Here is a 26,432-nt window from a genome sequence, read left to right as displayed (position 1 = left end):
GCCCAGAAAATGTTGTTTTATAGAGCCCAATGATTTCTGATGGTGGCCCTGAGCGGAGGGCTCATCCAGAAGCAAAGGTGGTTGTTATAGGCAGAAGCGTGAGCCGTGACTGGAACCTTGGCATTTGTTCTGGGTTTTGACCCATGCAACTACATCCAACGTGTAGGATGCGTTTTGTTAATCCAACACCATCCTACAAAATCAACACAGGACTATTTGTGTTGTTTTTTTTTTTTGTTTGTTTTGCTTTGAACATCGCGCTTGAGCCTATAGATAGATGAATAAAATGAATAAGAGGAAAAGAGAAAATTGTGTTTCCATACAGGCCCTCTCCTATTCATATTACAGTCTCTTATTGAAATCAATACATGGTTGCTAGGGTAATTTAGACCCTAGCCACCAGATCAATTCTAACAGCGGCATTTTAAACTCAGGGATTCTGCTCAGCAGGGACAAATAAAAAAATGTATCAACTAAAAATGTATCAATTTAGAACAGACCCAGAGCTGCTTTAGAAAGTGAAAAATTAAGCTTTACAGTTCAATATAAGAAAAACAGTCACAAGTAGAAAGTAATTAGAACAAGTTTTTATTTCTGGTGAACAATCTGAAAGCAACTGAATTGGAAAACGTGTTTGTAGGTGAGCAACCCCTTTAAATGAATTTAAGGAGCAGATATATTGAGGGTCGAATTTCGAAGTTAAAAATACTTAAAAATTCGACCATCAAATTAAAATACTTTGAATATCAAAGTCGATGGATTTTCACCAAATTTGGCCATGGAACGATCAAAGTAAAATCGTTCATTCGAACGATTAAACTGTTGGAATCGAACGATTCGAACGATTTTAGCGTACGATCGAACAATTTTACTTCGATGTGTAAAGACTTAGAAAAATGGTCTAGAAGGTCCTCATAGGTTAACATAGCACTTCGGCAGATTTAATTTGGCTAACTATTGAAGTCAAAGTTTTATTAAAGAGACAGTACTTTGATTATCGAATATTCAAACGATTTTTACTTAGCATCGAATTCGAAGTAAATTTGAAGTCGTAGTATCCTATTCGATGGTTGAAGTATCCGAAAAATTATTTCGAATTTTTTTACTTTGAAAATTCCCTCAAATTCAGTTTGACCCTTGATAAATCTGCCCCTTAATGTGGATTTCTTGCTTTCTTTTGGACTGTAAATCAATTGGTAAAGGATGGATTATTTCCAAACTGAGGCAGCTCAGTATTGTGAGGAGCTCTATACAAATGTCAGCCGTGGACACAAATGCACATGATAACAGTGATACGTAACAGATACAATAACACGTTTGCTAATGCTCCTAGTGTAGATCCCGGTTCGTTTTTGTATAGCTACGCTGCACGCGTCACAAACGTTAGATTACATCATACGCACAACCAATTGGTGATAAGGCATTACAAAGGAGAGATTCCTTCCATGCTGGATTGTCTAACGTATGGAAGGATATACGCAAGCGCGAAGAGATCGGAGCCGAGTTAGCAAAGAAGCAATTGGGGATTGGTACATGAGCGCGCGGAATGATCACGTGGGGCGTCGTCGGCCGGCGCGGGGGACGCTGGAAGCCAAGATGGCGGCGGAGTTAGTGGAGGCGAAGGTGAGGCGGAAAGGAAGGTTTAAATTAGTGTAATGTTGGCTACGTTGTGTATTCGTCGGAAGAGTGCCTGTCAAATGTAGTACAGTTAATGTCCCTTTATAGCTTTGCATCCGAGTAAGGTTGTGGTTACTGTGTGTCTCTAATTGCCCACCATTTACGGCATATGGCCCGTAATCTACTAATTCCTCTGTAATGTTAAACAACATGTTGCCGGTCATTCTTTGAGCTTTTGTGTCCTCATTCAATTCTCCGTTGGGAATAAAATTTAAACAGATTAGGAGTGTTTCACTGTAATTTCTAGCCAATGCTGTCTTGAAAATGGTAAAATTATGATTTCTCTTCCTTTAAAAATTTCCTCTATTGGCGTGGCAGTAGTTTCATGGAAATCATGCACTGTTTTCTAACTAACAACTCTATCATGTGGCTGGCAGCTTTTAGTTCTCAGAAGTGGTATTGTATCATAAATCCAACTTTAGTTGTCTGGGAAAATATGGAGTTTACCTTGCTCACAGGCCCGGGCTGGCAATCTGTGGATTCTGGCAAATGCCAGAAGGGTTGCTGTAAAATGCCATAGACAGTCACTATTTATTGGGCCGTTTGGGCCTCTGTACTTGAAATACCAAGGCTTGTTTAGAAACATGTTTACATGATCGTGTTCGAACATCTCTGTGTATGTTGGTACTTTTAAATAATGCCATAGAAGTATGGAGTGTCTTCCTATTTTTCGTGGTGATCTTACAGGATTAATCAGTATTGTTTAAGTTGCAAAACTCTAAAAGCTTTAAGGGATACTGTCATGGGAAAAAAAAAATTTCAAAATGAATCAGTTAATAGTGCTGCTCCAGCAGCATTCTGCGCTGAAATCCATTTCTCAAAAGAGCAAACAGATTTTTTTTATATTCAATTTTGAAATCTGACATGGGGCTAGACATTTTGTCAATTTCCCAGCTGCCCCTCGTCATGTGACTTGTGCTCTGATAAACTTCAATCACTCTTTACTGCTGTACTGCAAGTTGGAGTGATATCACCAGCAGCCAAACAAAAGAACAATGGGAAGGTATCCAGATAGCAGCTCCCTAAAATAAGATAACAGCTGCCTGGTAGATCTAAGAACAACACTCAATAGTAAAAACCCATATCTCACTGAGACACATTCAGTTACATTGAGAAGGGAATAGCAGCAGCCTGCCAGAAAGCATTTCTCTCCTAAAGTGCAGGCACAAGTCACATGACGAGGGGCAGCTGGGAAATTGACAAAATATATGTATTTATAAATATATATATAAATTAATTTAATTGATATTGACACCCAGACGATTATCACTATAATTTAATTTCTTATGTTTTTTTTTTTAGTACAGTGGTGTGAAAAACTATTTGCCCCCTTCCGGATTTCTTATTCTTTTGCATGTTTGTCACACTTAAATGTTTCTGCTCATCAAAAACCGTTAACTATTAGTCAAAGAAAACATAATTGAACACAAAATGCAGTTTTTAAATGAAGGTTTACGTTATTAAGGGAGAAAAAAAACTCCAAATCTACATGGGCCTGTGTGAAAAAGGGGTTGCCCCCCTTGTTAAAAAATAACTTAACTGTGGTTTATCACACCTGAGTTCAATTTCAAAGGTTATAAAGCCATTTCTAAAGCTTTGGGACTCCAGCGAACCACAGTGAGAGCCATTATCCACAAATGGCAAAAACATGGAACAGTGGTGAACCTTCCCAGGAGTGGCCGGCCGACCAAAATTACCCCAAGAGCGCAGAGACAACTCATCCGAGAGGCCACAAAAGACCCCAGGACAACATCTAAAGAACTGCAGGCCTCACTTGCCTCAATTAAGGTCAGTGTTCACGACTCCACCATAAGAAAGAGACTGGGCAAAAACGGCCTGCATGGCAGATTTCCAAGGCGCAAACCACTTTTAAGCAAAAAGAACATTAAGGCTCGTCTCAATTTTGCTAAAAAACATCTCAATGATTGCCAAGACTTTTGGGAAAATACCTTGTGGACCGACGAGACAAAAGTTGAACTTTTTGGAAGGTGCGCGTCCCGTTACATCTGGCGTAAAAGTAACACAGCATTTCAGAAAAAGAACATCATACCAACAGTAAAATATGGTGGTGGTAGTGTGATGGTCTGGGGTTGTTTTGCTGCTTCAGGACCTGGAAGACTTGCTGTGATAGATGGAACCATGAATTCTACTGTCTACCAAAAAATCCTGAAGGAGAATGTCCGGCCATCTGTTCGTCAACTCAAGCTGAAGCGATCTTGGGTGCTGCAGCAGGACAATGACCCAAAACACACCAGCAAATCCACCTCTGAATGGCTGAAGAAAAACAAAATGAAGACTTTGGAGTGGCCAAGTCAAAGTCCTGACCTGAATCCTATTGAGATGTTGTGGCATGACCTTAAAAAGGCGGTTCATGCTAGAAAACCCTCAAATAAAGCTGAATTACAACAATTCTGCAAAGATGAGTGGGCCAAAATTCCTCCAGAGCGCTGTAAAAGACTCGTTGCAAGTTATCGCAAACGCTTGATTGCAGTTATTGCTGCTAAGGGTGGCCCAACCAGTTATTAAGTTCAGGGGGTAATTACTTTTTCACACAGGTTTGGATTTCTTTTCTCCCTAAATAATAAAAACCCTCATTTAAAAACTGCATTTTGTGTTTACTTGTGTTATCTTTGACTAATAGTTAAATGTGTTTGATGATCAGAAACATTTTGTGTGACAAACATGCAAAAGAATAAGAAATCAGGAAGGGGGCAAATAGTTTTTCACACCACTGTATATGACTTGATTTCATATGTTAATATTGATTAGTGCTGTCCAGCTGAGCTCTTTAATTTGCATTTGCTTATCTGTCTTGTATATTTTAGTTTATCTGTTTCATTAACTATATGCATACCAAACAGTGCAGTAGCTTTTACTCTGTCACACAATGAAAGAATTGTTTCAGTGGTGGTTTCAGGCATTTCGACCATTGGAGGATCTGCCTTGTGTGGCATTGGCCTTAATAAGGTGTTTGTGTATGTAAAGGGTTATTGGTCCTACAGTGTCTTTCGGTGCCTTGACATCAATTTGTATCTTGAATCTTTGCCATAATACCAGACTGGGCTTCTTGTTTTTCCCAAAAAAGGATATGTCCCATGCGTACCCAGAAAACAGATTTCCTCCATGCAAGCATTAAAGATAACTTCAAAATGATTTAGTATTTTTTCCAAACTACTCGTTTACACAATCTTTACGAAGGGAATCTGTTGAATTATGTAAAATAAAAACTATAGATAAACATTTTCCTGTTGTATAATATTTTTGCTTGGCAAAGACATGGCTGATAGCTGGCCTACCTTCTTCCATTCACATGAATTGGGCAACATCTCACAGTGCCTGAAAAATATGAAGTTTGTCAGGCTTTGGTTGGGAGTTGGAAGTCTGATGTGCAAACCAGACCCAAACCCAAAGATCATGTGCTTTTGGCTCAGCCAATTATTTTTTTAGTCAGTCATGGACAAGTGGAAAGTGAAAGAGGGCAGGTTAGTAGTTGGAAGAGGGCAGGTTATTGTCAGGTGTAGGCCCATTCACTTATCACTATTGGCAGTGGCTGTTTAAACTGCTTTGTGTAATGTAGTTGATGATATAGAAAACACACCTGTCTTTCAATTTAAACCTTATTGCTCAAATGAAACCTGCTTAAAGGGCACCTGTTGCCCAATAGAGCCCACACTCAAATTGAGGGTAACAGTAGGCTCCTGGATTGTACATTCTAGTTCGGATTAGTGCCTGCCTGCTATCATGTTGACAGATTAAAAAATAATCCATGTTTAATTTTTGCAAGGCATATAATTAGATTACAGAACATGAAGAGAGGGCGGTTTATTCTGGTGAATTAAATATCATGGAGTAGCTTCAGTTTCCATGTTGGCCCTGTTTTACTCACACTTTATAACTATGATTAAAACAATAGGCAAAAGTATGTCCAGCAGAAACCTTATTAATTGAACAAAGGTGTGTACTTACCTTTTAATTTATCACTGATATTAGGAATGCACCGAATCCACTTTTTTTACATTCGGCTGAACCCCCGAATCCTTTGCGAAAGATTCGGCCAAATACCCAACCAAATCCTAATTTACATATGCAAATTTGGGTGAGAAGGGGAAAACATTTTTTACTTGTTTTTTGACAAAAAGGTCACGCTATTTCCCTCCCCTAATTTTCATATGAAAATTAGGATTTTGGTTTGGCCGTGCAGAAGGATTCGGCCGAATCCTGCTTAAAAAGGCCAAATCCTTAATTTGGTGCATCCCTGCTGAAATTGAAATAACGAAAATGCTTTGGTATGAAGTTCTTACTGAAATTGCCTTCACTTTTTCAGAACATGGTAATGAGTTTCCGAGTGTCAGATTTGCAAATGCTCCTAGGATTTGTTGGGCGCAGTAAAAGTGGCTTGAAGCACGAACTGGTCACACGGGCTTTGCAGCTGGTACAGTTTGATTGCAGTCCTGAGGTTTTCAAGAAAATTAAAGAGCTTTATGAGACTCGCTATGCAAAGAAAGGCACAGAGGCAATCTCCCAAGCTCCACCCCAGTCAATTACATCACATCGTCCATCTGAATCTTTGTCTATTCACCCATCGTATGACCATGCAGTCTCTGGACCCAGGACTTCTCTTTCTACACCTAATATAGACTACCCTTCTTTGTATGGGAAACATGTTAATGGGCTCTCTAGGTTGCCTCCAAAAGTTACCACGCCTGAGGTGAGACTGGTCAAGTTGCCTTTCTATGATGTGGTGGATGAACTCTTAAAGCCAACTGAGCTGGGTAAGTGATAAACCTTTTTATATTGGTTGGAACTTAATTGGTTGGATCTTAAATGAGAGTTTTATACTGGTAAGTACCAAAATAAAAGAAACGCAATGTATTATGCCTTTGTGTAATGTTCTTGGTTTTCTGTATTTGATTCTGTACAATAGAGGTATACCACAGTGATCAATTGATGTATCTGCATTTCTTGAAACTATTTAAACTGCAACACTTAGGCACCTATTTATTTTGCTGTGTAAAACGAAATTCACTGAAAAAAAGTGTAAAAAGCGGTTTAAAATAAATGTCAAACTTATTGAGTTATGTGAAATTTTACACATTGCGAATGCCAGATTTTCAGCAGTTATTTTATTCTGCTTCAGACCTTTTGTAAGCAATTCCTGGCGGAAGTTGCACAAAGAAAAAGTGTGTAAAATATAACCTACCATTTTTACTCTGATTTTTACACTGCAATGTCTGGCCATGTGTGGCAAATTATTCTGCCGTTTTTTTACACCAAATAATAAATATGCCTCTTGTCATTCCATGCCAGCATTCAGTGTATGCCAGTGGTCATGATGACCTCCACTCAAAGGATCACCTAGCAGCTAATGTTGGAGACAGAGATTCTAGAGAAATTTTTTAATTACTGTTTTATGTATTTGAAACTGTTATGACTGTGCATGAAGTATGCATGTTACGAATAATGCAAGGTTTGTTATTAGAAAAGATGAGATGCCATAAAAGATGAGATGCTTTGTTGCCTGTGGTTAATCTCCTCTAGCACGGCCATCTAAAGGTGGCCATACACGGGCCGATAAAAGCTGCCGACAGACCGTGTCGGCAGCTTATTGGCCCGTGTATGGGGGCCCCCGACGGGCTTCCCCGATTGAGATCTGGCCGAAAGTCGGCCAGATCTCGATCGGATGGGATTAAAAATCCCGTCGGATCGCGGCCGCATCTGTTCGTTGATGCGGTCCCGCGATCCGACCGCCCGTTTGGCGAACGCTAGGATCCGATCGTTGGGCCCTAGGGCCCACGATCGGATCAGCCCGATATTGCCCACCTCAAGGTGGGCATATCGGAGGGAGATCCGCTCGTTTGGCGACATCGCCAAACGAGCGGATCTATCCGTGTATGGCCACCTTAAGCGTCTTGTTTCCTTATCCACTAAAATCTTTTGTATGTTAACACTATAGCCTCTATCAGCCTGTACCTTACTTTACGACCAATTATAGCAGTCATAAGAATTAAATATATGGAGAATAAAGTTCCCCTCTTGTAAAAAAATTATTCTAATTTACCGGGGAGTTCATGTCATAGAACTCCAAGGTGACTTCTAATATCCTATTGGGTTTATTTAATTTTTGATTTTCTAGTAGACTTATGGCATGAAGACCCAAATTACGGAAAGATCAGTTATCCGGAAAACCCCAGGTCCCGAACATTCTGTATAACAGGTCCCATACCTTGCATCACCATGAACGCATTGGTGACTTGTAATATCCTTAAATTTTACAATAGCCGGCACTTTATTCACTATATAACCTTAACCCTAATGCATTCTTTAATTTTTCAAAAGCTACAGGTAGTCCAATATTAAAACATGTCAGAATAAGTGCACCTTATATGTAAATCCTTTGGGATATGTTGTCCTGTTGCCAACTATGTTTGGAACAAACTGAATTACACAGGTTTTGAATATATTTGTACTTGCGTTCTTAAAGTTTGATGCACTCTGTTCTTATTTTCACTGTATAACCCGAACTGCCAATGTATTCGGGTGATTCAGGTGCTGTCACAGCAGGACCCTGCACGAGGGGCAGTTGCAGTTCTGCAGTTCCTGAACTACTATAAACACCATATTGGTTCTAAAGTTACAATCAAGATTTTGTGGCCATATTTGACATCTCTGAGCTATAGACAATATATTGAATATATTTAGATTTATTTGGTACGTTAATTAAGGTTTATTTGCAAGGGTAGCCTCCTATTACCCACTAGTGTTTTAAAGGGGAAAGTTCTTTTTAGCTGGTTTTAATAAATGAATATATTGTATTTAATATAGTACATTTAATATAGTACAGTGTGTTTTCAGTTTATCTTGCAGAGTAATGTGGCAGCAGAAAACATTATTTCAGCACTTCACAACTGTAACAAAATCTAAACAAATAATTGAAAAATACAAATGCTACCAAGCTGTCCATGGTATAAACATTTTTCTTCATCTCTGTGGAAAAGAGAGAATTATTTAGTTTATACACGTCTTAAGAATTATCTAAAATAATAAAAAAATTCTAAAAAGCATGCCAGGATGAACCCCTCATTAAAAGCCATGTTGGAATTTGGTCCATACAACCCAGATTCAGTAACATTGATGCTGTAAAAAGATTATTTTTATCCTGGTCTGCCTTTGCCTAAACTTTTGAATATGACCGTTAAATGCAACAACCCTTAAGACTGCTACTTTCTGGCCTAAAAATGCATGGTGTCTTTCAGAGTTTCTCTAAAGTTGCATGTTTCACCTTTGTTCCGGCAGCAGCTGGCCTTCCAACAGAATATCAAGACATTAGTACAGGTCATAGTGTACATCAGACCTCCTTTTCATCTTCCCATTCTTCCATAGTACTTGATATTGACCTCCGCCTATTAATATGGAAAGTAGGTCAATACACGGCAGATGTGTGCAGTGTTTGTAAATATGCACCTGTTGTCTAGATTCAAGTAAGAAATTGAAAAGGAAGTGGTTATTTGAGTTGGGAGTATGTAATTAATGTTGTTTTCTTTAGGGGGTGATATTAATGAGCCTAGTTTTGATAATACCTTAAATTGGACCTGTCACCCAGACACACAAATCTGTATAATAGAAGTCCTCTTCAAATTAAACATTATTTAAGCATTCATAGCTGTTGTAAACTCATTTAAAAATCTCAGCTGTCAATCAACCATTGTTTGCCCCTCCTCTATGCCTAGGCATAGAGGCGGGTCAGACAATTGCTTTCACTTTACATTCAGCACTTACTAGATATCACTGCTCTCCCCACATTTCCCCTCTAAACCGATTAATTGTGTAGCCAGCGCATGGGGATGGACATCCGGTCCCCCATTCTGGTGCACAAACAATATTCTGAGATGATACCAAGCTTGCCTTGATCACAGTGTCCATAAAATGGCTCCTGCTTGCTATAATTATAAATTCCCATACTGAAGGAAACAAGATTCAAATAATTTATATAGTGTAATTAAAGTTCATTTTGTCTGACTAATGTGATATAGGATTCTGAATAATTTTTTCTTGGCGGACTGGTCCCCTTTAAGCCAAGCTATTCCTGTGCAGTGCATCGAAAAGCCACAGCACAGGAAAGCATTCTGATCGTATGTATGTTGGTTGCACTGATGTGTTTTCATGGAATGCAGGCAAGTCACTGCTCATCTTATTGTTGAAAAAGTTTGAAATAAAATTTATATATAATGTATCACTATAGCATTTATATTATTTGTATTCAGTGGCTCAGAACAATGAAAAGTTGCAAGACAGTCCATGTGTGTTTGTCCTGTCCCCAAGGCAAGTGGACATGATCAAGAACTCCAGGTAACTGCATTCTTAAGTTTTGCCTTACTTTTGAAAAACTATTAGTATAATGTAATCCATGGTATTATAAGAATTTGCTGTTGTCTTTTCTTTTTTTTTTTTTTTTTTACATTGTATGTGCCAATGTCAGACTTGTAAATTTAAATTATCTGGTTGCTAAGGCATAATTAATATAGCTACCAGATAGCAGTTTGGAAATCAGAATGTTCGATAAGTAGAAGGGGGCTCATGATTAGTTGTTTTATTGGAGGGTTCAGTGACACTGATAACCAGATAGAATTTTGAGATTCATATCAGAGGCAAAATACACTATTTAAACAACAAAAGACCAGCTAAATGGTTATTTGGTATAAAATCATCTATATTGTACTGATCATTTCTTTAAAGGTGGATTTCCAGTTCCAGACAACATATATTATGGGCAATGTCTGGAAGTTACTTAATGTTCACCAGCTCTACTATTAAAATACAGTGCCTAAAATAAAAGTCTTGCGTTAAAATTAAGTATTTTCCATCAGCATCTAGCATACTACTGCATTTGATGTAAAAGTAAAAATGGCCATTGTTTCTAAGAGCACTGTGTTAGAGGACTTTTTTTTGTTTACAGAAATATGCATTAGCACACTTTGTATACCTTCCTAGTGCTATGCCTGTATCTGCTAAAATTTTAAAATGAAACTGTTGCACCTCCAGTTATTAATCATTGTAGGGCAGTGGCATTACTATTTATTGGGTGAAATGTAGCTGTAAAAAAGTAGATCTAAACCCAAATGATGTAAACGAATTTAACAACCTGTGGGTAGAATACAGAAAGTGCATAGACGATTAGTGTTACTGACACTATTGCCCTTCAAAAAGAGCTGTTGAGCCAAGCCTTCTATTAGCGGCTAATGTCTCAGAAACAACATGACATTAAAAATCAATGAAAAGTGCCCAGAGGTCCAATTGTGTTTGTTGGCTATCCTGTAATGTACACAAGGTGTTTTCACTACCATGTCAATAGTTCCTGGTTGCACAATGCACAACTGGCACCTTTTTGCCTGTTATCTGGCATTCCCTGAATGACTGCAAGCCCAGAACAGTTTCTTTACATGTACTTTGTAGGTATCAAACTTCAGATGGGTATGCTGGCAAAAAGGTGCCAGCTGTGCATTATTCAGATATTAGCCCTGCCCAAAACACCTGCTGTGGCTTGCAGGTTAGCCAATGGGGGAGAACTAATAATCGAACCCCCCCCACCCCGATTATACTTTGATTCTGTAATATAAAATCTAAATGTAAACAGGTGATTTTTAGAAGGTTAATGCCTTTTTTTTTTCTTTTCTTTTAAAGGAATGTTATAGCAGCACATAAAGTTCACCCCTGTAGATGTGAGGTTTAAATGATACTGTGTATGCTTAAAGGCTTTATAAAGATATGTATGTATTTTAAATGTTGGTTTTATTTATTTTTCTTGAGACATTGCCTTTTTTTCTTCCACTTCTAGGGATTTACACCCTGGAACCAAATCTGTTCAAGTGGTCCTGAGGTAAGGCACACTGAACTCAGGCCCATAAAGTTTAGGGTTTTTTAATGAGTTTAATTTCAAAGCACTGAAGTTCTGTGTTTTTTTTTTTTTTTAATGTCCATGCCATAACAAACATATTTCACATTAATTTAAAAAACTACAATTAAAGTTTCAAACAACTTTTTCAGTTAAGTTGTCTTCAGATTGTTCCCCACAAATAGACATTTTGTTTAAATAACTTTCCATTATTTTTTACTGTTTTTCCAAAATTAAAGTTTAATATTCCTGTCTCTATTGTTTCAGTCTGGCAGCTCAGTAATTTGGGCGCAGACTCAAATTTTGCAACATTTAATTGATACAGTTCTCAGCAGCATCTCTGGAGTATTAGCGACAATTGTATAAATTCTAACAGCTGCCTGTAATGAAACCCAGGGATTCTGCTCAGCAGGGACAAAGATAAGAAATGTATCAACTAAATGTATCAATTTAGAACAGTTTACAGGGTTGGCGACCCCCCCCCCACCAGAGCTGCTTTAAAAGGTGAATAGACAATTTAATATTAGAAAAATGGTGACACATAGAAAATAGAAAGTAATTGGGAAAAGTCGTTATTTCTGGTGATCTATCGGAAAACTAGTTGTTTGAAGGTGAACAACCCCTTTAAAGGTCATTTGAGCTGGGATTTAGGAATGATGCAGAATGCTACTAGGTCCAAAGGTAAAATATCTGGAAAACAGGATTTTGGTTATTTGAAAGCTTCTTGGCTTAGATTCAAAACAATGTGTGTAATACCCCACTGACACAGGATATTCAGTAGAATAAAGTTATGATTTGTGTTCATGTTTTGAACCTGAGAAAGGAAGGCAAGAGCCCCCAAATATTTAGTACAGGATATCATTTCATACATTTTTATAAATGGGGGACACCTCTTAATCAAATTGAGTGCGTGCCTCCATTTAACTCAAAAGATGCCACAACTGTGGAGTATGGCAGTTTATTATGTGGGTCCGCAGTCTTCTTCCCAGCCAATTCTTCTACCCTGGTGGGGTAGTAGTATGGGGCGTGGAGGAATTTAAACACACCATTGTTGTTCACACTTATCCTACAAGTCTTACAGGGAAATTACTATTGATTTCTATTCTTTTATATTGTTCCCAGTCTGAACACTGAAGACGTTCAGTACTGTCTAGTAATGGATAAACTGCTCTATAGTTAGAATTTCTCCAGCGCCTAACCCAGTGGCTATCCTTCAGACTTCTAAGTTATGTGATGAATACATTGTAACTTTTTTTTTACATCAGGATTTGTTACACAGACACAAGCTGTCCACAGGAAGATCAATATCCTCCCAATATTGCTGTGAAGGTGAATCATAATTACTGCTCTGTTCCGGTAAGTTAAGAACTTTTTTGAGGTTTTACCAAAATGATGAAATGCGTGCACAGAAATTACTGGTCTAATACTCATCTTCTGTTTTGTTTTATATAATTCTTTGTTTGTCAGGGATACTACCCTTCAAATAAACCTGGTGTGGAACCTAAGAGACCATGTCGTCCTATTAACCTGACAAACCTGATGTATCTGTCATCTGCCAGCAACAGAGTGACAGTCACTTGGGGGAATTATGGCAAGGTCAGTAGTTATGGGTCTGGATGCATCTTTGCCCTACTTTAATCAGAATCAGATAATAGTGCACTGAAATCCATTTCTCAAAAGAGCAAACAGATTTTTTTATATTCAATTTTGAAATCTGAAATGGGGCTAGACATATTGTCAATTTCCCAGCTGCCCCAAGTCATGTGACTTGTGCTCTGATAAACTTCAATCACTCTTTACTGCTATACTGTTGGAGTGATATCACCCCCCTCCCTTCCCCCCCCAGCAGCCAAACAAAAGAACGATGCAAAGATAACCAGATAACAGCTCCCTAACATAAGATAACAGCTGCCTGGAATATCTTAGAACAAAACTCATTAGTAAAAACCCATGTCCCACTGAGACTCCTTCAGTTACATTGAGAAGGAAAAACAGCAGCCTGCCAGAAAGCATTTCTCTCCTAAAGTGCAAGCACAAGTCACATGACTGGGGGCAGCTGGGAAATTGACAATATGTCTAGCCCCATGTCAGATTTCAAAATTGAATATAAAAAAATCTGTTTGCTCTATTGAGAAATGGATTTCAGTGCAGAATTCTGCTGGAGTAGCACTATTAACTGGTGCGTTTTGAAAAAAAAAACATGTTTTCAGATGACAGAATCCCTTTAATTATTTTTCTTACCTTACATTACTATTCCACATCTTTCTTATAAAAACCTACACCCACACAAATGTTTGTAAAGATATAGGAACTATTATTAGAAAATCTTGGGGCCTGTGGTTTTCAGGATAGCTGTTCTTTCTGCAATTTCTGTAATTTGGCTCACAATACCTTAAATAGAATTGTTCTGCCACCAAGATCGATTTATACGGCTTAGTTAGTTAATCAAGTACGATGTAGTATTATATCATTACAGAATAAGCGCTTTCTTTGTATTGCATGCTATCTACTTTTATCCCTTTCATTACTGTTCTTATTCCCTTTATCTCTTTTTGCCCTGCCTGACCCCCATTCACTCAGAGTCCAACCAGCGTTAGAGGAATTGTAATGTTGTTAAGTTGCTGGAACTTATTTGATGGTGCTGAGATATCTTACAAATGTGGGACGGGGTTTTTTCCTAAAAGTATGGAAACCATTTTATATACATTATTTTTGTGCTATTGGCTTTTTCAGTCTTGCGTACACTTTGGTTTTTATTCCTGGTACCTTTGTTAGTGATCAAAATGCTGCTACTTGGCCTGAATAGCTTGGTATTACTTGGATGAGAAGGGTAAAAGTGTTCTTTGCATCAGCCATCAATTTCTACTTCCCAGATTACCAAGTGGTTCATGTGCCATAGCCATATGAGGTTCTTAGCCGTGGCCCTGCTTACATCACCCTGCCAGGGTCTCTTTTCTCACATCTGACTCCAAGCCATCCCTTTTTGTAAAAAAAACAAATGTGCAGTCAGCACTTTGTGATTTTCTTGTTACATACAGCCAAACTTACTTGGTGCAAACCATGATCATGATGCTGGCAAGTGAAGAATCACAATTAGTGTTATAAAATGTACTTAAATATATTCCCCCCAACTCACTGCAGGCTATATCCACAGCTCTGCTCGTTTTGCGTTCTGTTCATAACACTTTCAGGAGTAAATGAAATTCCAGATTATCAGGGTGTGTGCTCTATAAGTGTAAGGAAATGTTGCTGTTGTACTATGCTCTGTTTGGCTTTTAACAACATAAGGAGTACAACAGCACATGTACAGGCGATGCAGCACATTAATATGTCCTACCAAGTGGAGACTAACTGATTCTCTATTACTCAGTTCCAGTTTACTTGTTTAGTATTTAACCTCTAAACTGGTGAGTAGGCATACTCGTGTAGCTTGTGGAGAAAATTTGTATTCACACTCGTATTGGAGTTAATTTGTTTTTTCAGTTTTGAAATCACGAAGACCCATCGGTGCAATCTGATGGTTTTAACATACCACATGATTTTTATGCACTTCCTTGTAGTTATACATCTTTTTGTCACTTTATCTTCAGTTGTATATCCATTCTGTCTTCAGTTTTCTCCCCATCTCTTACTTATTTACTGCCCCAACCCTGTGATACGCTTTCTCAGATTTTTTTTCTTTTGTCATTAGACTTATTCTGTGGGTTTATACTTAGTAAGACAAAGAACTTCTTCCGAGCTATTACAGAGATTGAAAACCATTGGTGTAAAACATCCAGAGCTCTGCAAAACCCTTGGTGAGTTTATGCAAGTGGTGACGTTTCATCTGAACTGAACCAGATAAAATAAGTCCCCCCCCACCTAAAATATTATTGCTGTAAAATTATATCTTTTCTTAAATCCTTTCAGTGAGAGAGAAGTTACGCCTTGATCCTGACAGTGAAATTGCAACAACTGGGGTCAGAGTGTCTCTTATCTGTCCGGTAAGTCCTCTTTTTCTGTCTGCTGGAAGTTGAATTTTTAAACCTAAATGCCCTGGATCTGTTCATTTTTTGTGCATATGTTTTCTATGTTTTAGACCATGGTGATGTCAAGGAGAATTGTTGTTATTGAAATTATTAAATTATTTTTATCCTGTCACCTTTTCTCATAGAGAAGCATGGGAAATGTTTGGCCTATAGCAGATGCTAGCAAGTGCAGGCAGACATAAAAATTATCAATGTATTCTGATGCTTTGCTTTCTCTTTCCTTCTTTCCTTCCTTTCTCCGTAGAAATAAGTTTATTCTGATGCCTTTAGAGAACCGCTTGAACATTGTTTTAACAAATTTAAAAATAAAGGGTTGCAGGAAAATGTTTGTGAAAGGAGTATAGCTTTTTTCCCCCTTTTTTTTTTTTTAAAAACACTTGTTTGAGTTCTTCCAGTTTTCCTTGTAGTGATATGGAAAAATCGATCCAAAGTCAAAATGTTAGAGGTGTTTCCGTTAATCACAATCATCCCTGACTTGTTTTGTGCAGCTGGTAAAGATGCGGTTAACTGTACCGTGCCGAGCTGAGACTTGTGCTCATCTTCAGTGTTTTGATGCAGTCTTTTACCTGCAAATGAATGAAAAGAAGCCAACCTGGACATGTCCTGTGTGTGACAAACCTGCCCTTTATGATCAGCTTATCATTGATGGGTATGTTATTTGAGGAACTGTGGGTATGTGGCTCTTTGGAATGGTTCTAATTATGGTTTCTATGGCAGGCTTTTGTCCAAAATTCTCAGTGAGTGCAAGGATGCGGATGAGATAGAGTTCCTTGCAGATGGATCCTGGTGTCCAATTAAAGCAGAAAAGGAAAGAAGTAGTAGTCCTGTGTGTCCAATCCTTGTGTTGGGTAAGTGTGTTTGGATATTTACTTTGTTTTAATAAGCAACAAAAAATGTATGGGAAATAGGTGTTATCCTCTGACTTTTAACATTTTACGATAGGCTCTCAAGACATGATGGCAAAGCTTCCACCACCAAGCAGCACAGTGTCAAGTGAAAATGGAAAGCCTGGTCTTGATGTGGTGGATCTGACTTTAGACAGCAGTTCGTCTTCATCCTCCTCCTCTGACGAAGACGAAGAAGAGGAGGAGGAGGAACGACCACCGCAGAAGAGACGATGCTTTGAGAAAGGACTCTTATCAGCTTGTTGACTTTTAGCTGTGTTCAATCAGACTTACATCTATGAACAGTAGAGATATGAATCGGATGTGGAGTCCTTTCTTACCAAAAGCTTTATGCATCACTACTTTCACCATGCCTCCCCATATGTTGAACCCCACAAGACCTGTAGTGACACTCTATGCAGCTGTGAAGGGATTAATTTAGCCTTTTATTTCCTTAACCTTCTTAGGTTTGGTTTTCATAGATGGACAAGGAGGCAAACCGAAAACATTTTTGGCCATTTACTACCAACTTTCCTCCTTTTGCTGCTACTGATGAGTAGATCATATTTACGTTTCTTTTGTTAGCTACTTGGTGCAATCTGGCTCTGGGGTTTGAACTGTACAAAATGCCTGACCAATGACGAGAGCATTGGGTTAGGTGATTGTGTTTGGGAAAGTGGGGTCATAGAAATGTATCGAGCTGTAAATATTTAAACACAAATAGGAGGATTGATGACATCTTCATTAAGAACTAGGAGGTTCTGAAGCAGTTAATATAGTCTCTCTTCTGCAGGAGAGCAACAATGGTTCCTATTTTATCCCATATTCTTTTTAGTGATATGCAAAAAGCGGGTTGTGTCTTTAGGAGCTGTGCAGGGTTGGGGAGGGTTTATGCCATGCTTTCAATCCAACTACCTCTATGCTATTCAGGTTTTGTTTCTCTGCGCAGTTATGTGGAATGGGGTTAATGCTGCTCTGGACACTTTCTTCCTCCTCTGCATCTTCTGCTTTTGTATTCTTCATCGGCTTCTTTCTCTTAATACAAGATCCTCAAAGCTGCTTCCCCTTACAATAATCATATTCTTTAGTTGAATTATTCATTGAAATTTCTAACTTCACCTGCAAGAGATGCCCTTTCTCTTTTCCATGCACTTACAAGAGGATCATCAAATCTTTCTTTATCATGAATGTACCCTGTACCATCATGCACCATACTGATGTTGGTCTTTCCTGCTGTTGAGAGCCTACTGGTGTTTTAAAGGGGTACTATACACCGTTGTTAAACATGCCTTTGGTGTATACGATTTGTGCTGACCAATTATTTAATTTTTTTTGCCTATTATTTTAATTAAAAAATCTATAGTTTCTGGTTATTTCTTGCACTAAACAGGGCACAACTTGGAACTGTACTTTGATTACTCAGCTTCCTGGTTCTTTAAAAAAAAATTTGGGAAGAGGCAATTGTTTTGAATTTTCCAGTTTAAACGCCTACGTAATGAACTCCTTTTAACCCGAGAAACCTGCTACAATTGGAGTAAGATAGGAGGCTTGTTTATACAGTATATTAAGTCTATTTACGCAAACTCTCCTGATTTCAGGGGAGGTACTAAGACTAAAAACAATGAAGAATTGCTGCTGTATAATATTTTTTAAAGGATTTTTTTAAATTAAAAGAATAGGCAGAACACCTTTGTTTGCGACTTGTGTTAAAAATGTAAATATAAATATAGCTGTATAATACCCCTTTAATGAAACATCCAGCATCAGCACTGAGTATTTTGGATTTATTACGTCTTGGGTTACAAGCAGAAAATAATATGTTTTAATATGTAGAGGCTGCAGCCTCTTCAACTTACCTTGCTTCACCAAGGAACCACACACTGTTTTAACAGTTCTGTTGACATTATAAAGATCTTGACACTGTTGGTTCAGGATCAGCCACTATTTGTGGCACATTCACAATTTATTTTATTTCTCCTTGTTCTAATTTAATTGTTTTAAAAGCTTCCTGATCATTTTCTAATCTGTGAAAGTTTTTGTTTATATGAAAGTTTTGTTTTTCTTTTTCTTTCCTGTTTGTTTTTTTTTTTGTATGAAAAAAGGCTTTTGCAAAAAAACATCCTGTAGGTTTTTTTTTCTCCCTCTTATCGATTACATCCGCTCGAGTTAAAGAAATAAAAAAAAACAACAACAAAAAAACTCAGAAAAGATAGTGTTTGTTACAATAAAAAGATTTACAATTAATTATGTGCTATATCATGTTTTTTCATGATTCTTGACTATTGCATATTTTGGCACAGAGCTTCCAACCTATGGAAGATGATACCTCAACCGTGAGCCTCACCAAATAAAAAGTATGCAGTAAACCAAATAAATGTTAATCAACTTTAATAAGTTATTAAACTTTTATTAACAGCTTAGACAAATTTAACAAAGTTGCTCTGGTTACCTTACTAATCTGGTCTGCAGCTGTGAACCGTCAGTTTTCCAAGGAGCACAGAAGACTATTAAGCTCTGTGAAATGCAACTAACAGGGAAAATATTTACATTGTGTGAATGACATGCCTCTCGCTATAAGTTAACATGCCAGAAATAGTCAGATTTAAGGTGGGTGCATCTTCTTCTCTGCAATATTTGGAGTGCAACATTTGAGTGGTACATATTAATGGTTTTACACGGTCACAATAAAATGCAACCCTCTAGTTGAAATATTCTTAGCAAAGAAGGGAAAATCTCTGCCGAACAATGGAAAAAGATCCTGTTCCAGTCCAAAACAGGATTAAATACCTGGAAAAAAAAATCATATGCTCTTACACCAACCCTCTGTCAAAATATACTGAACAGTGGTAAATACCAAAGTATAATCTTTAACCCTAAATGCTTACATTTACTTATTTAGTAGTAAACTGTACCATACAGGAATATCCCTCAAAGGGGTTTGTTCACCTTTCACCTTACCGTTAAATCCTTTTCTCTTGTCCTACATTGTGGGACACAGGCACCATGGGGATGAAGATACTTTTGCTTGGAGAAAGGACACTAAAAGGTTAAAGTGGCTCCTGCTCCGGGCTTCATCCCCCGCCTACCTCCTCAATCCTCCGTTTTCTGACCAAAGAAGAGATGACAAGCCTACCAATTGCCCATGTGAAGCGAAGGAGCATTTCCCCATGCAAGCTGAGCACGGTATGAACCACCTGCTGTTTGAACTTGTTGGTATTTAAACAATAACAATTATATAACATATTAAGTAATCAACGTTAACTTGACCTAATACAGGGAGGGAAGGCCTGTGTCCCCCAATGTAGGACAAGAGAAAATGATTTCAAAAATCTATTTTTCTCTTGCCTAGATTGGGGGACACAGACACCATGGGGACGTCCCAAAGCTACCCATGAGAACGGGACTTTTTACATCTAGTGTTCATGGAATAACCGCCTGCAACACTCCCGAAGCTCGCTTTGGCTGAGGCGAATGTATGCACCTTGTAGAATTTGGAAAAGGTGTGTGTGGATGACCACACTGCAGCTCTACAGACCTGTTCCGCTGAAGCCTGGTGGCAAACCACCCAAGAAGTGCTGACCGAACGAGTGAGCTCAAACCCGGAAGGGTGTGGCCTTACCTTGTACCTCATAGGCCTCAATCCATCTTGCAATGGTGGCCTTAGATGCTTAAAGGCCTTTCTGTGGTCCTTCTGGTAAGAAAAAGAGGTTGACCACCTTCCTTATGATCTTGGTAGCCCTGGTGTATGTTCTGAGAGAACGAACCACATCTAAGTTGTGTAACTTCTGTTCCAAATTTCTTTGGCTCAGGACAAAATGAAGGAACCACCAGGTCCTGGTTAAGATGGAATTCTGACACCACCTTATGAACAAAATCCGGGGCAGGTCTCAACACCGTCCCTTGTCCTTGTGAAAAATCAAAAATGGTGGATTACAGGATAGAGCTGCTAGTTCTGAAACCCGTCTCGCCAGTGCTTGAATTGGGTGTAAAAAAAGTGAAGGGACGGTACATTTGCCGCGCGTATCGAAAAAAAAAAGAGGCCACGCCCACAATTATAAGCCACAACCATTAGTATATGCCACGCCCATTGATGCTTTTTTTGGGTTCCCCCAGTAAAGCGAAATTGACACCAGGAACGAAATTTTTTTTTTTTTTTTTTTTTTTACACATCTATCATGGCATTCACTGACACTGAATGGATCATCAAGTACACTGCTATGAACAGAAGTCACCCAGGGCAAAGAACTACATTATACGTGCATATAAACATGTAGTATGTAAAAGCAATAACTACTAACCTTATATTTTTGTTCCATGCTCTGCTTTTATTTTATTTTACATCTTTTTCTTGCTCCTGCTCCTCTATTTGTCTTGTTTGTATTTTCTTTCTTCCACCACTTCTTTACTTTTTATATATTCCTCAACCTCTTCAACCTCCTCACCTGGCACCCCTCACACACTAAGGCTCACACAAACACACTGAGGCGCGCACACACACCCACTAAGGCACACAAACACACTGAGACACCCCCACACACACACACTGAGACGCCCCCCCACACACACACACCCACTGAGACGCGCACACACAGTGAGGCGCACACACACTGGCACACACACACACACACACACACTATGACACACACACACACACTCACACACACACACATTGAGCCACACACACATTGAGCCACACACACACACACACACTGAGGCACCCACACCCACTAAGGCACACACCCACTGAGACACACACACACACTGAGGCACACACACACACACACACACACACACTGAGGCACACACACACAAAGGCTCACCCCCACTGAGACAAACACAGACACACACTGAGACACACACACACACACACTGAGGCACACACACACACACACTGAGGCACACACCCACCCACGAAGGCACACACACACACTATGGCATAGACACACACACATACATTGAGGCACACACATTGAGGCAAACACACACACAATGAGGCTCACACACACAGACATACACATCAAGGGCCCCATCGGGGGGCATGGACCCTGGTGCAGTTGTGCACACACTCCTGATAGTACTGCAGGGGGCGCAGGGCCCGATTGGACTCAATCGATCCAATCGGCCTAAGGCCGGCACTGCACACTGACACAACAAAGCGCGAGTCACTCTAGTCAGTGCCGAGAGGGCGGACCTTGCCATGCACACCAACAGCTGATCCCCCGGTTTCCTCCTCCCCCCGCATGCACTTAGAATATCTCAAGATGAACTTAGCAGCAGCCCACTCTGTGTCAGCTCCAGCACTCGATGCCGCATAGTGACATCACGTCATGGAGCCTCTCCAAGTCCAACATTATTCAGCCACGAAAGGCAGGGATACGAGCAGTGGCACTCGGTGCCGCATAGTAACGTCATGTCAGGGAGCCTCTCCGACTCCAACATCATTCAGCCGCGACAGACGAGCAGTCTCTCGTATCCCTGTCGGCACTGAGGACAGCGCGTGCGCATAAGTAAAGGAGAAATTTGTAGCGTGCACAGTCCTCAGTGCCGTAGGGCAAATATGCGGCTGGAATCGTGCCGCCTGTCTGGATCCAAAAAATGTTCCGGTATGCTAAACACTAGCATCCCGCCTAACGGGATGCATTTTTTGAAAAAAAAAAGAAGTGGCGGGATGCCATCCCGCCGCATCCCGCCCCAATTCAAGCACTGCGTCTCGCCAAAGTGATGGCTAGTAGAAAAACTACCTTTCAAATTAAACATGAAGTCCAATTTCTATTTTTTATTAAAGCATTCATACAGTTTCTACTCAAACCTGTTTATAGTACCCAAAAAGGACGGATCTTTAGTCCGGTGCTAGACCTAAAGGCACTAAACGACCAAGTAAAGAAGCACCACTTCAAGATGGAATCCAATCAGTCGGTCCTAATGTCCCTGGACTTAGAGGATTTCATGGTGGTGATCGACATCAAAGATGCATACCTGCATGTCCCCATATAATCCAACCACCACTGGTTCCTTCTCTTTTCAGTGGCAGGAGAATATTGGCAATTTGTGGCACTCCCCTTCGGACTATCCTATGCACCAAGGGTGTTCACAAAGGTCATGGCTGTGGTTCTAGAGGACCTGCGACTGCAGGGAGTTTCATACCATACCTGGACGACCTACTGGTAAAGGCCCCTTCCATGGCAATGGCCGCAACTCATCTCCAGACAGTGATGCAGACACTAACGCTGTTAGGCTGGCAGATAAACTTCCAAAAATCTCGACGCACACCTTCTCAGAGTACAGAATATTTAGGGCTTGTCCTAAATTCTTGGGAAGAGCCTTCCTTCCCCAATCCAAGATCACCTAAACGCAGGGGCTCCTGTCAGCTCTGCAGAAAGCAGATCAAGTACCTTTACGATTTGCCATAAGAGTGCTGGTGTCACCCTTCCCGGCGATTCCATACACGTAGCTCTACAGCAGAGCCTTACAGAGACTGATACTCCAACACGAGAGGTGGAACCGAGTGGACCTAAACCACAGGATTCCCCTATCAGAACTAGTTTGAGCCTCAATCAATTGGTGGCTTCGACCAACAACACTTCAGTCAGGATAACCCTTCCCCAATCACAAGTGGACAGTCATTACAACAGGTGCCAGTCTACAAGGTCGGGGAGGAGTAGTGGGAGACCTTAACAGTACAGGGACATAGGTCACAGAAGGAACAACTACTCCCCATCAACATCTTGGAATTAAGAGAGATCCATCTCTCATTGCTCCACTGGTCAGACAGACCAGATATACCTGCATACAGTCTGACAATGTGACAGCGGTGGTTTACATCAACCACCAAAAAGGCACAAGGAGTCAAGCGGCCCTCGCAGAGGCACAACAAATCCTTATGTGGGCGGAAAACACAGTACCAACTATCACCTTAGATGAGGGCGAGTGGAGCCTACACCCAGAGGTTTTTTTCAACTGATTCTGGCAAGGTGGGGCACTCCTGAAGTAGACTTAATGGCATCCAGGTAAAACAATAAGTTTCCAAGGTTCATCGCAAGAAACAATGACCTGCTGGCCCTAGCAGTGGATGGTACTTTATATGATACTATAATATGGTACTTTCTGTATTGTAGGAACACCTGTTCGAGCCACTGGATTCAATTCACTTCAATTACCTCTGCTGACGCTTAAAGGGGACCAGTCACCCAAAAATTCCCAGTCTGGGAATTTAAAATGATAGCAAACAGGCAGCAGCCATTTTGTGCACACTGTTATTAAGACAAGCCTTGCATCATCTCAGAATCTTGTTTGTGCACCAGAATGGGGGACCCGATGTCCCATGCACTGGCTACACAATTAAATGGTTAAGAGAATGGGGGGAATGTGGGGAGAGCAGTGACATCTAGGAAGTGCTGAATGGAAAGTGAAAGTAATTGTCTGCCCCGCCTCTATGCCCATAGAGGAGGGGCAGACAATATTTAATTGACAGCTGAGATTTTTAAATGAGTTTACAACAGCTATTAATGCTTTAATAAAAAGTAGCAGTTGCAGAGCTGGCTGGTAGGGCTGTGTGGGATTGTAATTGTGCAGTGACTGCTACAGACTTACAGGCTTCACATACTGGCTCAGCCGAAATGCTAGAAAAATTTATATTTGCAAGTAGCACATGGCAATTATGAAATTGCATTGGTGGTACGTAAAGTTGCCTGCTTGGGAATGGACTGGTCCTCTGCCCTGCCCCTCATGGCTATACTATGTAGATAGTGCCACCCAGTAAGTAAGGATATTGGGGAATATTAGGAGAGTCCAGAGGAGTGAACCACCTCTTCCTTAGAGTGTGATCTGTGGAGACAGAGGGAATTCGTGAAAAACCCCATAGTAGGTCCCATAGAGAGAGGGAAGTGTTACTACCTGTTCACCAAGGTAGGAAGGAATGGTGCCTTGTTCTTCCCTGTGAGGCTGGAAACACTCAGTGCTGGAGAGTGATGCGGATCCAAAATGGCCACCAGAGAGGTTTCCTGGGCTTCGGTATAGTACCTTAGTAAGATGGCGCCCGTGAGGTTACAGGTGCAATAGGGATAGAAGAAGAAGCGGTGTCCTATGTCCCCTTGTAGGGAATTCTCTGTCCGAGAATAGAAGTGAAAGTGAAACTAATGCTTTTCTGCAGAGCTGACATGCAGCAAGTAATGGGGGGGAGGGGGGGAATTGACTTACCTCCTCGTGCAACCTAGGAATGCTCAATAAAAAGTCTATCCTCCGTTGTGGCTACTGGTGAGCCCCTGGGGAGTGGGAACCAGTTGCCCAGCGTAGTGTGGGGGTGGGGGCGCCCCCCAGCCAGCAGCCTCCATAGAGTGGGAAGAGCATCTTCAGATCAGAAGTCCTTGGCTGGAGGGGTTCTGGAAGAGAAATACTGACCCCCAGTAGTGGCATGATACTGAAATCTGTACCATTGCTCCCAGCCACGAAGTGACCATCCTCCTGAGGACACTAAAATAAAATTGAAGTTTGAGGAGGTAGGTGGGGGATGAAGCCAGAGGAGGAGCCACTTTAACCATTCTTCAAGCAACAGGATCTGCCCATGGTGCCTGTCCCCCCCAATCTAGGCAAGAGAAAGAAACGTCCATCAAGTTTAACCTTTTGACTTTGTTTTAACCTGCTTAAATGCTAGTTGATCCAGGAAAGCAAAAAAAAAAAAAAAACATTTGAAGCCCCTCCAATTTTCATCAGAGGGGGGAAAAATTCCTTCCTGACCCCAAAATGGCAATCAGTCATGTCCTTGGATCAACTTGTACTATGAGCTATCATCCATAACCCTTTATTCCCTCACTTGCTATAAAGCCATCCAATATATAATGTATCAGCCTGTATGACTGATTCAGACAGACAATTCCACCTTCAGTGTAAATAAAAAAAAAATAAAAAAAAAACTTCCGAATATTTAGGCAGAACCTCCTTTCTTCTAATTGAAATGGGTGAACTTGCATTCAGATGGAAAGGCCTACTGGTATATAAAGCAATAGAGAGATTATATGATCCCCTTAAATATTTATACATAATTAGCATATCCTCCCTTAAGTGCCTCTTCTCCAACGTGAACATCCCCAATTTGGCCATAGCTAAGATTTTCCATAACTTTTACCAGCTTCATTTCCCTTTTCTGTACCCTCTCTAATTCAATAATGTCCTCTTTGAGCACTGGAGACCAAAACTGCACGTCATATTCTGGATGGGTCCTTATCCGTGCCCTATACAGTAGAAGAATGACACCTTCCTGCCGTGAATCAATGCCCCTTTTAAAACAGCTCAAGACCTTATTTGCCCTTGAAGCCACTGACTGGCATTGCTTGTAAGTTTATTATCTACAAGGATTCCAAAGTCCTTTTCCATTATGGATTTGCTGAGTGCTGTCCCATTAAGGGTATAAGTGACTTGGATATTTTTACATCCCAGGTGCATGACTTTACATTTATCGACATTGAATCTCATTTGCCACTTACTGTACCTGATCCTGTAGCCAGTTTCCTATCCATGTGCAAACGACATCATTAAGCCCAACAGACCTTAGTTTAGAAAGCACTCGTTTGTGGGGCATGGTATCAAACGCTTTGGCAAAATCCAAATAGTTCACAGCTACTGCCCCCCACTGTCCAGTATCTTACCTCATCATAAAATGCTATCAAATTTGTCTGACATGATCTATCCTTTATAAAGCCATGCTGATTGCTGCTCATAATGACATTCACTAGGACAATATTTTGAATCCTTTAGCAAGCCTTCAAATAATTTGCCCACCACAGATGTCAAATTTAATGGCCTATAATTACATAGTTACATAGTTAAATTGGGTTGAAAAAAGACAAAGTCCATCAATTTCAACCCCTCCAAATGAAAACCCAGCATCCATACATACATCCCTACTTTTAATTAAATTCTATATACCCATACTTATACTAACAATAGAGCTTAGTATCA

The 26,432-nt window shown here is 40.1% G+C and overlaps 1 protein-coding gene across 1 annotated transcript; it reads left to right on the top strand.

Moving 5' to 3' along the window:
* The first annotated feature begins 1,457 nt into the window (after positions 1–1,457).
* On the top strand, positions 1,458–18,695 carry pias4.L (protein inhibitor of activated STAT 4 L homeolog). Its single transcript, NM_001094509.1, is given in 11 exon segments — positions 1,458–1,623; positions 6,002–6,449; positions 9,939–10,023; positions 11,510–11,551; positions 12,832–12,922; positions 13,034–13,162; positions 15,258–15,363; positions 15,476–15,549; positions 16,083–16,243; positions 16,312–16,442; positions 16,537–18,695. Coding segments are annotated over 11 exon segments (1,503 nt in total). The 5' UTR covers positions 1,458–1,596; the 3' UTR covers positions 16,746–18,695.
* Positions 18,696–26,432: the final 7,737 nt, after the last annotated feature.

Source organism: Xenopus laevis, chromosome 1L, assembly GCF_017654675.1.
Source record: "Xenopus laevis strain J_2021 chromosome 1L, Xenopus_laevis_v10.1, whole genome shotgun sequence".
NCBI classification, from domain to species: Eukaryota; Metazoa; Chordata; class Amphibia; order Anura; family Pipidae; genus Xenopus; species Xenopus laevis.
This window is presented reverse-complemented; position numbering and strand designations above follow the sequence as displayed.